The following is a 14708-nucleotide window of genomic DNA, read 5'->3' on the forward strand; positions in this document are numbered from 1 at the left end:
TGTGTGTGTGTGTGTGCAGTGAGCACGCCAGGATCGCACAAGCGTGTGGCTGCTCGGCAGCAGGATCAATTCATGTCGCCGCTGCGAATGGTTTGACAAGCGGGCGCCCCACTGCCACCGCCCGCCTCCTCCGCGCCAATTTGTCACAGCACATCCAAGCGCGGCCATGCCCTCGCTTAACAGTGAGGAAGGGGAGGACTCTGGGATGACGGAACGCAGACAGGACGGCAGGAAGTCGGAAACGGGAGGAAAATGAGGGCAGTGACAAAGACTGAAGCCCCCGGGGGGGAGAGAAGCGGGGGGCAACTGAAGTACAGCGCGGAGGGCAGAGCTGGACCCTATAAAGGCGTCCCTGAAAGGGGAGACCGGAGTCTTCCCGGTGCCGGACTGGTTGGGATTGCTGATGCTGGTAGTTTAGCTGGACAAACTGGGGCTGGGGAGGAGTCTGATCGCCAGACAAAGCCCCCCGCCCCCGACTGTAAACAACAGAGTTTCAGAGTGAAGCATGTGGGCCGTGCATGGACCTCCATACATCTGAGCAGGCGCTTCAGCCTGTGGGAGGCGCACAGCAGCCACACTGTCCAGAGAGACCAGAGATGAAGGAAGCTGCTGTCACTTCCATTCTCTCCATAAATCTCTCACTCACCACGTCTCACACACACACACACACACACACACACACACACACATTTGAAATGACAATGCCTCTATTCAGCACAGCAGTCTGATCACGTTTCACGCCTCCGCAGCAGCGCTGCACTGACCGCCGTCCCTTCGCGTTTCCCCACATCTGACGCATCTTTGTGTAATCGGCGATGAAAGGCAGAAAACAGCTGTCCACATCCAGGGCCCCTCCACGGGCCCCCCGGCCCCCCCCCCACTGCCAGCAGCCTGGCTCAACACCTCACCTCTGCCGTAGCATGCTGTAAACCTGAGCATCCCTGTGCCGCTGCTGCTGCATTGTTCCCCGCCGCCACCGCACAGCCAGCAGGCCGCATGCATTCACTGTGACTGGCCCACACTGCCACACAATGCTGCACACTGCCGCACAATGGCCCATGTCACACATATACATGGCCCAGCAAAAGAGGCCTCTACCAACACAAAGGCGGAGCTTTGAAAAGCTCTTTCAGTAGAGCTGCCCCAACACAGCCCCCCTGCCCCCCCCTTCCACACCAGTACACAGCCCACCCTGCCCCCCCCGCACTACGCCAGTACAACCAGGTGACCGGGACACCCTGTGTGTGTGTGTGTGTGTGTGTGTGTGTGTGTGTGTGTGTGTGTGTGTGTGTGTGTGTGTGTGTGTGTGTGTGTGTGTGTGTCTTTCTATTGTGTATATTTTGGATATTGTGTGCTTGAGGATTATGTGAGCTGTAATGATTTCCCTTGGGATCAATAATGTGTGTGTGTCTGTGTGTGTGTGTGTGTTACTGTGTGTTTGCGTGTTAATGTGTGTGTGTTAATGTGTGTGTGTTCCAATGTGTGTGTGTTAATGTGTGTTTCAATGTGTGTGTTAATGTGTGTGTTAATGTGTGTTTTAATGTGTGTGTTAATGTGTTATTTTTCATGTGTGTTTTAATGTGTGTTTTTTAGTGTGTGTGTGTGTGTTAATGTGTGTGTGTTTTTTCGTGTGTGTGTGTGTGTGTTTTTAGTGTGTGTGTTTTAATGTGTGTGTTTTCATGTGTGTGTTAATGTGTGTGTGTGTGTTAATGTGTGTGTTTTAATGTGTGTGTGTGTTAATGTTTGTGTCAATGTTTGTGTTAATGTGTGTGTGTGTTTTAATGTGTGTGTGTGTGTGTTACTGTGTGTGTTGGGTGGGTTAATGTGTGTGTGTGTGTTAATGTGTGTGTGTGTTACTGTGTGTGTTGGGTGGGTTAATGTGTGTGTGTGTGTGTGTGTGTGTGTGTGTGTGTGTGTGTGTGTGTGTGTGTGTGTGTGTGTGTGTGTGTGTGTGTGTTACTCCAGATGAGCAGCAGCACGGTGTGTGACCTGGGCTCTGGGGGGTTACACAGCAGCCAGTTAAACGGACACAACTCTCAACATCATCACCCACAACCGTGGACAATGTGATCTGCAGCACGTGAGCTTGAGACCACAACACACAGTAAAGACAACATGTCTGTCTTTTGTTCCTCTCAGCAGCCCACACAGCTGCATGGACACTGTGAGATTGCAGCGCACAACACCACGCTGAGCTGCAAGTCTGCTGCAGGGTGATGCTCACGCCACGCCACGCCAAGCCGCGCCACGCCAGGTCAGGCCAGGCCAGGCCAGGCTACGGCAGGCCACGCCACGCCACGCCAGGCCATGCCAGGCCACGCCAGGTCAGGCCAGGCCACGCCAGGTCAGGCCAGGCCAGGCCAGGCCACGCCAGGCCAGGCCACGCCACGCCAGGCCAGGCCAGGCTACGGCAGGCCACGCCACGCCACGCCAGGCCACGCCAGGTCAGGCCAGGCCACGCCAGGTCAGGCCAGGCCAGGCCAAGCCAGGCCAGGCCACGCCACGCCAGGCCATGCCAGGCCAGGCCAGGCCAGGCTACGGCAGGCCACGCCACGCCACGCCAGGCCACGCCAGGCTACGGCAGGCCACGCCAGGTCAGGCCAGGCCAGGCCAAGCCAGGCCAGGCCACGCCACGGCAGGCCATGCCAGGCCAGGCCACGCCAGGCCACGGCTCAACACTACACCGCTGTCCTGACAATGAAGCTTTGATTGAACAACTGACGCTAATGCTACTGGATATGGTGTTGTTGCACAACTGAAACAGCCCAAATTACACAAAATAACTCCTAAAACCGGCTCCACTGCAACAACAACAAGACAAACTCATTTAAGATTATTCCCCAAAAGAGCCGCTGGAAGGCATAATGAGGTAAACATGAAGGCCGGCTACAATAGTTTTTATACATTTTCTGCTTGTGACACACTTTTTTCGTGCATACTCATTAAATTAAATACAATGTGAAATCTGCCAAGACAACACGCCAAAATACACAACACAAGTCTCACGACATTATTCATCATTATTTCATACCACCATCAGTGCACATGCCGCGGTGGTCGAGCTGACGGACACATACAGTGTAGAGGCAAGTTAATGGCAGCGGTTTTATGCCGACCCATTAGAATAGACAGGAAAGCGGAGGCCGGCGTGTGACATCACTTCCTGCGCTTCTGTTGATGAGAAGGAAAAAATACAAAACAACTCACGGTCTGGTTTGGTCGTGAGGGACCGCCACACCATCCAACGGTCCGCCCCAAGTCTAGCTCCGCCCCTTAATACCAGGAAATGATCTCGGCACGGGCTGGGCACGGGGTCGCTGGGCGGGCTTGTTCTGGTGGGATGTGGGGAGGGGGGGAAGGGCAGGGGTGAAACCCCCCCTTTCGAGGCTCTTCCTCCAAAAAAGTTGAGCAATCTTCAGCAGGCGTCCTGTGAAAGGAAACAAAGACGTGAGCTCTCTGCGGCGGCGGCGGCCCAGGGCGCCAAACAGCAGAGGGGGGCGCACAGCTGCACAGCTAACACCTTTAAAGCTCTCCAGTTTTTTATTTCATTTTAGTTTTATTTTCTCCACCCGCGAGGCCGTGGCAGCACAGTCAAACGGGGCTGTTGACCCCTGATGACTGAGGAGGAGCGCGGAGGGGTCTGCGTGTACTGCTGGCCTAATCTCCTCCGCCGCCCGCCTGTCATAACATGGCAGCTAACACAAGCAGAGAGGCTGCAAATAGAAGCCAGATGTTGAGGAGCTGGCCGGCGGTGGGAGGGCAGGAGGTGCTGAGGAGGAGCAGGGAGCCAAGGAGCTCTCAGACTCTTACACACTGTGACTCTGAGATAAACAGTCTGAAATACTTTCTCATATGGCTAGTATTTGTTATAGTACATATGGATATCCATATGTACTATAGTACATGTGATAGTATGTATAATAGTATATGTGATAGTGTATGTGATAGTACGTGTGATATTTTATGTGACAGTACATGTGATAGTATGTGTGATAGTACGTGTGATAGTACACGTGATAGTATGTGTGATAGTACATGTGAAAGTACATGTGATAGTACGTGTGATAGTACATGTGATAGTATTTGCAATAGGAGTCACCATGACACAGCAGACCTGACTCAGATGTTCTGGTCCTGTCCTGAATTATACTCAAAACTATCTGAAGCTTTGGTGTGGACGTTCACCTGCAATGCTGAAGTAGTGACATTTGAAGGAGTGATATTAGAAGTAGTGATATTTGGATTAGTGATATTTGAAGTTGTGGATGACGGATTTTCAGTGACAAGTCTACCTGTCACTGAAAACTAAAGGATTCTACTGCCTCTACTTCCCTACTGGCCTGGAGAAGAACTTTACACCAGACCTTTGCTTTAACAAAGTCACCATGTTTTTCCTGAAATTAGAAAAGATAAAATACTCAGGGCCAAAACAGAAGTTGCACTCTGCCTGGGGGCCATGAACCAAAAACTCTTCCATCAGATAAGTGTCTATCTCTCCTCGCTTGAGTACGTTTACTGAAATTTTCAAGAATATATACACTCACCGGCCACTTTATTAGGCACACCTGTCCAACTGCTCGTTAACGCAAATTTCTAATCAGCCAATCACATGGCAGCAACTCAATGCATTTAGGCATGTAGACATGGTCAAGACGATCTGCTGCAGTTCAAACCGAGCATCAGAATGGGGAAGAAAGGTGATTTAAGTGACTTTGAACGTGGCATGGTTGTTGGTGCCAGACGGGCTGGTCTGAGTATTTCAGAAACTGCTGATCTACTGGGATTTTCACACACAACCATCTCTAGGGTTTACAGAGAATGGTCCGAAAAAGAGAAAATATCCAGTGAGCGGCAGTTCTGTGGGCGAAAATGCCTTGTTGATGCCAGAGGTCAGAGGAGAATGGCCAGACTGGTTCGAGCTGATAGAAAGGCAACAGTAACTCAAATAACCACTCATTACAACCGAGGTATGCAGAAGAGCATCTCTGAACGCACAACACGTCGAACCTTGAGGCAGATGGGCTACAGCAGCAGAAGACCACACCGGGTGCCACTCCTGTCAGCTAAGAACAGGAAACTGAGGCGACAATTCGCACAGGCTCACCAAAATTGGACAATAGAAGATTGGAAAAACGTTGCCTGGTCTGATGAGTCTCGATTTCTGCTGCGACATTCGGATGGTAGGGTCAGAATTTGGCGTCAACAACATGAAAGCATGGATCCATCCTGCCTTGTATCAACGGTTCAGGCTGGTGGTGGTGGTGTAATGGTGTGGGGGATATTTTCTTGGCACACTTTGGGCCCCTTAGTACCAATTGAGCATCGTGTCAACGCCACAGCCTACCTGAGTATTGTTGCTGACCATGTCCATCCCTTTATGACCACAGTGTTCCCATCTTCTGATGGCTACTTCCAGCAGGATAACGCGCCATGTCATAAAGCTCGAATCATCTCAGACTGGTTTCTTGAACATGACAATGAGTTCACTGTACTCAAATGGCCTCCAGTCACCAGATCTCAATCCAATAGAGCACCTTTGGGATGTGGTGGACCGGGAGATTCGCATCATGGATGTGCAGCCGACAAATCTGCAGCAACTGCGTGATGCTATCATGTCAATATGGACCAAACTCTCTGAGGAATGCTTCCAGTACCTTGTTGAATCTATGCCACGAAGGAGTAAGGCAGTTCTGAAGGCAAAAGGGGGTCCAACCCGGTACTAGCAAGCTGTACCTAATAAAGTGGCCAGTGAGTGTATATATATATATATATATATATATATATATATATATATATAGTAGATCTTTACATGTCAGACTCTTTTGTATGTGCACTCTGTGCATTAGAGGAAATGTCTTTACTTTGTTCATCATGAGTATTTTTATTATTGTATACTTTGTTTGAGAGATATACCCTGTTTACACTTGGTTTTAAAATGCGTTTTGGGCAATCGGATCACAAGTGGACAGCGAGACACATCGCCGTTTACACCTGTTTCTATCATGCGTCTCCAAATGCGTCCTGCTGACGACCTGTGATCAGATTCCGTTACTCCGAAGAAGAAGATTCCGTCACTGTCTTCATCTTGTCGGGGACACATCAGGACGCATTAGCGTTTACACTACAAAAGATATGTGGTCAGATGCGTCCCAGACCACCTCGGAAAGTGGTTTGAGTAACCGGTTCACAAAACGTTTTAGTGGTCGTTTACACTTGTACTTAGTGCTGTCCACTTGTGATCCGATCACAAAGAACACATTTTAAAACCAAGTGTAAACGGGGTCATAGTGTTGGAGTGAAGGCACTAAAGGTGTGAAGAAGAAGTTAACCGCACGTTCTGAATATATGTCCACACCGCCTTTCTGCAGTTACCGTGAGCAATAAACCCAGTTGAAGTCTACCATACACCACTATATGCTGGAGTTACGTGCATATTAGTTACACAAGCAGGGGGAGTTGGGGTCTCTCAGCAGGGAGGCGCAGACCTCCACCCACACTCTCTGCATGCTGCATGTCAGCAGCTCTGATGTGCACCCAACGCACCGAGGGGCTCAACAAGCCTACGCTTAAAACAGAGGAGTCATCAGCCCAAGACTGCTTTCATAACCAGCTAGACAGAAGAACTGTTCGGCGGATTAACAGGACGTCTACTTGTTGGAAAGCTACAACAAAACAAGAGAAGAGCCTTAATCAAATGTTTTGTTTAGTTTTGTATGCGTGTGGAACTTTTTAAACAGTCCATTTTTGGACTCAGCATAACTTTAAAACCACCTTTATTCCCATCTGCTCCTGAGACAAACAACTGTACAGACAAGCTCATTTACATCCCACATGTGGGGCTTAAGCCCCTGCCACCCCGTCACCAGCCTCTCTCGCCATCTGTATTGTCATCCTTTAACAGCCCTGCCTAAAGAAAAACCGCCTGCGCCCTGATGAGAATGCATGACAGATGAACTTCCCGGCAATCAATTCATGCAAGGTCAGCATGTTTCCAGCATGCCCAAAGGCTGGCTTTAAAGACTGCTGGTGACTAATTGCCAGCGGTCAATGGATTTTCTGCCACAAGGCTCACCTCAACTACACACACACATATACACACACACACGTACACTTCTTCCACTGACTCACCTTATCACACACACACACACAAAGCAGTGAACGGGGTGGGGGGGTGGGAGTGGGGCTCAGGGGGCTTGTAACCGCAGAGTGATTCCTCACATCTCAGCCACGGATCAACTCTGTCCTCCTCGCTGACTCACTAACGCAGCACAGCAGATGAGCTGGATTGTTTACTCCCGGTCCCTTCTGAAAAAGAGGCTGCAGCTGCTGCTAGCTAAACAGGGCCTCTGACTCCCACAGCGGTCTCGCCAAGCCAGTGAAGGCCCGTAAACACGTAACCACCCGGATCTCGGCATGTTTAATTAGCCCGCTGAGGGCGCCTTGGCACGGTAGCTGGTGGTGACTTGACCTGTGTGGCGGAGGAGAGGGTGAGAGGGATGGGGGTGGGGGTGCTCAATCTGAAGGCGGTGGGCCGGTTGGTTGAAGTGTTGTGACGACGACCTTCCCAAATGTCACCGGGTCTCACTCATGGGAAATCACCTAGCCAAGTAAAGCAAGTGATGCCACCCGGAAAAGACTGGATTTAAAGGACGACTAAGGGATTGCATGTTGGAGTTTGCATGACGGGCAGGCCACGGACGGAAGCCCTCAGTCACGGGCAGCATGAGTAAAGGTCTTGATGACATGTTTTCAGAAACAACAAGTAAAGCGGACAGCTAACATCATTAGGAGCCCCTGGCTGTGGACAAATTGGGGTCAGCAGATCCAGTTAAGAGGCACACAATGCTTGTCTGTGTTTATCAGATGAAGAGGTCAATATCCAGCCAGGAGCAAAGAGCTTCTGTTGTTCTGATAGTTTCTCCTCCCTTTGCTCTGCTCGCAGCAGCTCGCAATATCAATTTTTCCATGAAGATCAGATGGTGGGGCCGTTACCACAATCGCTGGGGCTATTAGGCTGGCTGCTCGTACAGAGCCAAGGAGATGAGGGATAATGTAGCTGTGATTGTTTCATCGCCACACAGCTATTATTGTGCTCCAGTTTAAGTGGCATCCTATAATTTCTAATCTCATTTACTGGAAATAGTCCCATAGAGAGTCCTCTTCTGCACCTCCCCCCTGTCCTGCCATAATAGTTTTGAGGCAAGCCCCATTAACCAAACAAGCTTTTCAGAGTACAGCGTTCCTATTAACACCACTTGCAATCCCTCATCGACCTCCTCTGGCTTCCCACAGCGCTCCTACGCCCCCAACTCAACATCTCATTTCCAGATTTCTGCCTCCTGTCAAACTCCCTCAGGTGGGTTTGCTGTGCAGAATCACCCTCATGTCTCCCAAACTGAATTTTCAACACCTCCTGCTGCCCTCCTCGACTCCCCTCCTCCTCCGTCTCGCACATCATTTCTCCACCCTTGGATATTTCCCAGTAGGCTTTGCACTGCTAGGCAGGCTGTGGTGGTGATCAATGGGCCCTGGCCACTGGCACTGGGGTGGGGGCTCTGCTCCCAGAATGGAGGTATTAATAATGCAAGGTCTGGGCCTGTCATATCCTCCATTAGCACAGGAGAGGCAGGGGGCCAACGGCTGATTGATTACTAATTCGATTAATTGCAGTCTTTTAGGGCCGACGATGTAATGAAGTCAGGGGCTTGACAACTACTAAAGCAGGGGAGCCTGGCATTGTTAAAATGTTCACTGAGGTTGAATGGGGGGGGGGGGGGGGGCAACAACACAGAAAGGTTTATCAAGTTTTGGAGCTTGAGAATGTCTGTTTCCCTTCTTCAATGAATGCCAAGAGCTGAGAACGAGTGTCACACATCTAAAAGCAGAGTAATGATGAGGAAATTAATCTAAAATTGACCAAGGAGAACTGGCCTCCCGTTTTACCACGATGTTTGGTGACGACGACCCCTGGATGTTGTTTTGCCATCCTCATCTGAGGGCGGTTCCTGCTCTAGCTGGTGTGGCTGTGCCTCATTAGCTGTTGCTGTCGGGACAACGGGACACGATAAAGCCCAATCTCCAGACTTGGTGTGATGTGCACTTTAATATATACTTCATATATAATACGTTAATGATCCCTGTAGGGAAATTCCTCTCTGCATTTAAGCCATCCTAGCTGTGTAGCTAGGAGCAGTGGACAGCCGCCGTGCAGCACCTGGGGACCACCTCCTTCATCTTGCCATGCCTCAGTCAGGGGCACAGACAGGAGTACTTACCCTAACAGGCATGTCTTTTTTGATGGCGGGGGAACCCGGAACACACCCACCGCAGACACGGGGAGAACATGCACACTCCACACACAGGACGACCTGAGATGACCCCCAGGGGCGGACAAACCCCGGGGTTCGAACCCGGGACCTTCTTGCTGTGAGGCGACAGCGCTAACCACTGCCGCCACCGTGCCGCCAATGACCCCTGGATGTTGTTTTGCCATCCTCGTCCGAGAGCACTTCCTCCTCTAATTTGTGTGGCTGTGCCTCATTAGCTGTTTCTGTCTGGATAACATGACACGGTGAAGCTCAGTCTCCAGACCCGGTGTAATGTCTGATATATGATAGTGTTTTTCTGCGGGGGCCGCTGTTAAGAGGAGCCGAGGTGCGCGGAGATGGAGCTCCGTTTAATCTCTCAGCGTTCCTCCCAGCTAATAAACCACATCAAAGCCACGGCACACTCGCACTTGAGTTGGGGGGGGGGGGGAGAAAAACAAAACCGCAAAACATCTCTTTCTGAAACGAGGTTCATGGTAATCTGAGTTTTTGTTGACTTCTGCATGCACGGCTGCACGCGGCAGCGCGCATGCCGCTGTCTAGGTTGCACTGCGGTCACGCACCATTAACATTTGCTTATCACATGCAATAATGAAGTAAGCTATGCCATGTTTTGCTCTTGACAGGGGGTTGGTGGACACGCCGGTACGAGGTCTCCGATCGCGCCAGTATGGCTACGGCGCACGACACTCATAGCGTGACGCTTCTGACACGCTCGCCAAACAGGATGCACGCGAGCGTCTGCAACACATTTTATAACCAACCGCGAAACTCAAACTGCACGCGTCGCCTTAACACCCGCGTCACCTCGCGTTGTTGCTTCGCCCCGTTGATATCTGCGATGCTACACACCAGACCTCCTCGCCCAGCACCACCTTCGCCAACTTGTCAATCAAACGCACACACATCAGTGACTCGACACGCGCATCGATGGATAAGAAACTGAAAATTAGGGCGTCCGGGTGGCGTGGCGGTCTATTCCGTTGCCTACCAACATGGGGATCGTCGGTTCGAATCCCCCCGTTAGATCCGGCTTGGTCGGGCGTCCCTACAGGCACAATTAGCCGTGTCTGCGGGTGGGACGCCGGATGTGGATATGAGTCCTGGTCGCTGCACTCTAGCACCTCCTCTGGTCGGTCGGGGCGCCTGTTCGGGGGAACGGGGGAATAGCGCGATCCTCCCACATGCAACATCCCCCTGGTGAAACTCCTCACTGTCAGGTGAAAAGGAGAGGCCGGTGACTCCACGTGTATCGGAGGAGGCATATGGTAGTCTGCAGCCCTCCCCGGATCGGCAGAGGGGGTGGAGCAGTGACCGGGACGGCTCGGAAGAGCATGGTAATTGGCCGGATATAACCCCCCCCCACCACCAAAAAAAAAGAAACTGATATTTGAGAGATTAGCCAGTTGTTATTGTACTAGTATTTATATAAGTAGGGTATTGAGTTGGTAAGGAATTAGCTCCTGAGTGATTTAGCAACGTAGGCCAACGCATCGGAGCGCCTCTTCCACCACCGCAGTGAAGAAGAAGAGTCGCCTTTTATTCGTCCCTTTATTGTTTAAATGACCTACCCAGCTGCACTGAGACCAAATGTACAACAGCATTTTAAAATATGAGGTTGTTGATGATTGCTCAGTATCATCTGGTCTATGATGACGGCGTGAGTTAGACCACTAAAATACCCGCCTCGATACGACCGGTTATCTGGTTTCCATCAGGCGTCGGTATACACGCCGGGTGCAGGTAATTAGGCGTGACGGTGCGGCGCTTGCTGGTGCAGACACTCGCCCGTGTCCTGCTCGGCCCGCGTTTAAGAGGAAACAGCCACCGACCAGGCAGCGCGCATCCCTGTAGCCTCTCTCCTTCTGTGCCAGTGGACCGCGGCGAGCTGCTCCCTGCATTTGCCGGCTCACACCTTCCTCCGGGGGCAGCAGAGCGGTCCTGCCACGCAGCGGCATGTTTAGTAAAGAATCGTCCGTCCGTTCTCATCTCAGAGACGATGAACAACTGGAACAGATCTTCCAAATGACAAAGACAGCCCATTATCCCACAATGCCGCCTGTCGCCCAGATCCATCTCCCCATTCTGGACATAATGATGCCATGGGTAATGGAGACTGTGCTGCCAACAATGTGCTTTATTAGGAGAAGCTTTAACAAAAGGCCTGTTTTTTTTTCCTTGGGTGCTGCAGTCTCATGACATGAATCATGAGAAAAGTGCTCTTCATCAGTGTTTTCTACAGCGGGGACGGGGTGGAGCGGTGTGGTGTGGCGGGTCCATGAAGCTTTGCTGTCATGAATGAGCTGTTCTTGGGGCTGTCATATGAAGCTGGATATTAGACCTATTAATTATTCGGCTCCCTCATCCGGCTCAGAGGCAGTCTTCAGTCTGCCTGCCTCTTCTCCAAGTTAAAGGCTGCTGTTGACCCTCTTAGGAGAAAAATGGGCGAAACCGAATCGCCCATTACAAGGAATGTAACTGCAGAAATTGTAAATGGGATCACTTCTGTGGCGGGAGGAGGAGGAATAATAAACCATCTTCATGCAGCAGCTCCGTTCAGGCTGGATTACAAACGAAGCAACAAGGGCGGAAATAAAACAAAGACAAAGTGAGCACTCATGTTTCAGTCTTATGAAGATATGGTCGGTAGACACGATGCCAGGAGACGACCTCCTTTCCAAGCCAAATCTTTACTGCCCCCCCCCCATACCAATCCCTCACTTCTCCCCCTTCTCTCCAGCCCACTGCTGTGATGACACGTGGTGCTAATTGAAATCGACCCTGACTCGTCTTACACCACCCGCACCCGACCCCGAGCAGCCCCGGCCGGCCAGCTCTCCCGCCACTGCCAGCTGACAGCTGGCTTTCCGGCGGCAGCACGAACTCTGACCCCCCGCCTCGCTGCCCTCACCTTCCCCCGTCTCCCCCGACAGACAGACGACCTCTCCCACATCCATGCACAGGATCAAACGCTGCAGACCTGCGTCGTTTTGTTCCCAGCTAAAAGCTGGGACACGCCACGTGATGTGACGGGGTTTCTAGTCCAAGAACACGTCTCGCTACAGGACTGCGACTTGGTGTTCCTGTCCTACAATATGTCACATTTAACACATGGAAGATGTTTTTTTTTTAATTCTGTTTTTCATTTCCATTGCTTTTTAAGCTGCAGTGTTTTTTGGGAGGGCAAAGGACTTCCAGCTTTAACCAGCATGTCACTTCCTGAGAGCTGACTGGCTGTTAGCCATCAGAAAGACCACGAGCAGGTCAACACCGAGTCCTCTGTCAATACACTATAGTATAACACAGTATAACATAATACAGTATAATGTCATGCAGTACACAATGAGGACTTGACTGCTTCAGTCCACCACATTTACTCATTAGTACTGACCGCATATAGACACAAAAACCACTGGTGAAATTCTCCTTTAAGAGTCTCAGAGGCTGTTAAGACAAAACTAAAAGTTGGTCTCACACTACGCATGTGTTGAAAACTCTTAATGACTATGTAAATGAGGACCAGGCCTGAGAATCTTTGGGGGAAAGTCACGAGCGTGAACCCGGCTTTTGTTGTTTTTTGTTGTTTTTTTGCGGTGTGGCTCAGAAGCATGGCAGAGCTAACTAGAATCGCTAAGGTGAGAATTATTCATGAATAAATGGAGTCAATCCTGCAGCAGTACGACGACGTGTTCCTTCTTCTGCAGGGCTTCTACTAGCAGGTAAATAGAGGTAAAAGGGGGGGGGGTATAATATTATGTGCACATCAAATGGATGTTTTCAATTTGAAAATCAACACGGATACAAAAAAAAAAAGAAAAAGAAAAAAAACAAGCTCTTCTTTCTTGAACGAACACACACACACCTGAAGAACGAAGAACAAAAGTGGTGATCTAATAAATGAGCAGCAACAACAGCCATCATACAAGCAACACACACCGATCCGTCTCACTCCTCCTGCAGGGAGTGTGAGTGTGCACCTGCACCGGCTGCACTAGAGGTGGGCCCCTCTTATCAGCCACACCGAGCCGGATCGGGTCCCGTAATGTAACAGGCTCGTGGCTCGCTCATAAATCACCCGGCGAGGCTGTGAGGCTCGTGCGCTGACAGTCCCAATCTGCCAGCCAGTGTCTTTATTAAAGACCACATTTTACTGCAACACAGCCGTACTAGAGCAGCAGCATCTCTAAAGCTGCTGGAACTGGGAGTTCACACACACACACACACACACACACACACACACACACACACACACACACACACACACACACACACACACACACACACATACACACACATACACACACACACACACACACACACACACACACACACACACACACACACACACACACACACACACACACACACACACATACACACACACACACACATACACACACACACACGCGTCTCTGTGGGGATGAATGCGTTTCTGCGAGATGGCGAGACGGGGGGGAGGGGGGGGGCAGACGGACTGACAGGAGTCGCTTTCATGTGTTGTCACGTGATGCTGATACAATGTAACATTTGTCTCCTTCCACCCGCACCAAGTCCACTGACATCACACACGCTTTGTTCACGTTCTCTGTTGTAAACACTGCCGGTCCAACAACTGTGTGACAGACAGTGTGTGTGTGTGTGTGTGTGTGTGTGTGTGTGTGTGTGTGTGTGTGTTCTCACTCTGTCTGTAGGAGGCTGTACTCTTTGGCCACTCTCCAGTCACTTTGACAGCTAAATTGGAATATGTCGAACGTATACGCCTCATGTGGCAGTCAAAGAAATAACTTAAAGGCTGAAAAAGCTGCTAAATAAGACAAATACAACACACTTTACACAACCTTAAAGAGTAAATAAAAAGAAACATTATCCTTGTCAGCCGCTAAATGTTGTTGGGGGGGGGAATTCGGCACGCCAACGTCCTGTGAAGGTGAATGGGAGTCCATTCTGTAAGCTCAGCCTGTACTGCATAGCTGCAGCACGGAAGCCGTTTAGCAAGGGAGTTAAACCCTTGCTCAATGGCACTTCCTCTTCTTGGTCCTACAATGTGGCTCAGTGCCCCCCAAGCAAAACACCAGGGGCCTCATTTATACACACTGCATACACACAAAAGAAGGCGTACGCCACTTTCTCAGCATACTTTGAGATTTATAAAAAACAAACTCGCGGTCTGTCCAGGGTGTCTCCGTGCCTGCCGCCCAGAGACTGCTGGGATAGGCTCCAGCATCCCCGTGACCCTGACAGCAGGATAAGCGGGTTGGATAATGGGTGGATGGATAGAAATTGGATGGCAGAACATCACTCCTCTATGGAATCTGACCTTTCTGTACGCACACAAACTGTGACTATGATAGCAGAACTTTCACTGACTATCTATAGGTATGG

At 50.5% G+C, this 14708-nt stretch overlaps 1 protein-coding gene across 2 annotated transcripts in view; it reads right to left on the reverse strand.

Annotated features, from left to right (window-relative positions):
* The window catches only part of sema6e (sema domain, transmembrane domain (TM), and cytoplasmic domain, (semaphorin) 6E), a 224375-nt gene that overhangs the window by 133468 nt on the left and 76199 nt on the right, over window positions 1-14708 (reverse strand). For both annotated transcript variants that reach the window (XM_056285729.1, XM_056285728.1), the window contains exon 3: window positions 3208-3427. In XM_056285729.1, coding sequence (XP_056141704.1) covers window positions 3208-3241 — 34 coding nt within the window. In that variant the 5' untranslated portion in view covers window positions 3242-3427. The remainder of the gene's footprint in view (window positions 1-3207; window positions 3428-14708) is intronic.

The sequence above is a fragment of the Lampris incognitus genome, chromosome 9 (genome assembly GCF_029633865.1).
Source record: "Lampris incognitus isolate fLamInc1 chromosome 9, fLamInc1.hap2, whole genome shotgun sequence".
In the NCBI taxonomy this organism is placed as follows: Eukaryota; Metazoa; Chordata; class Actinopteri; order Lampriformes; family Lampridae; genus Lampris; species Lampris incognitus.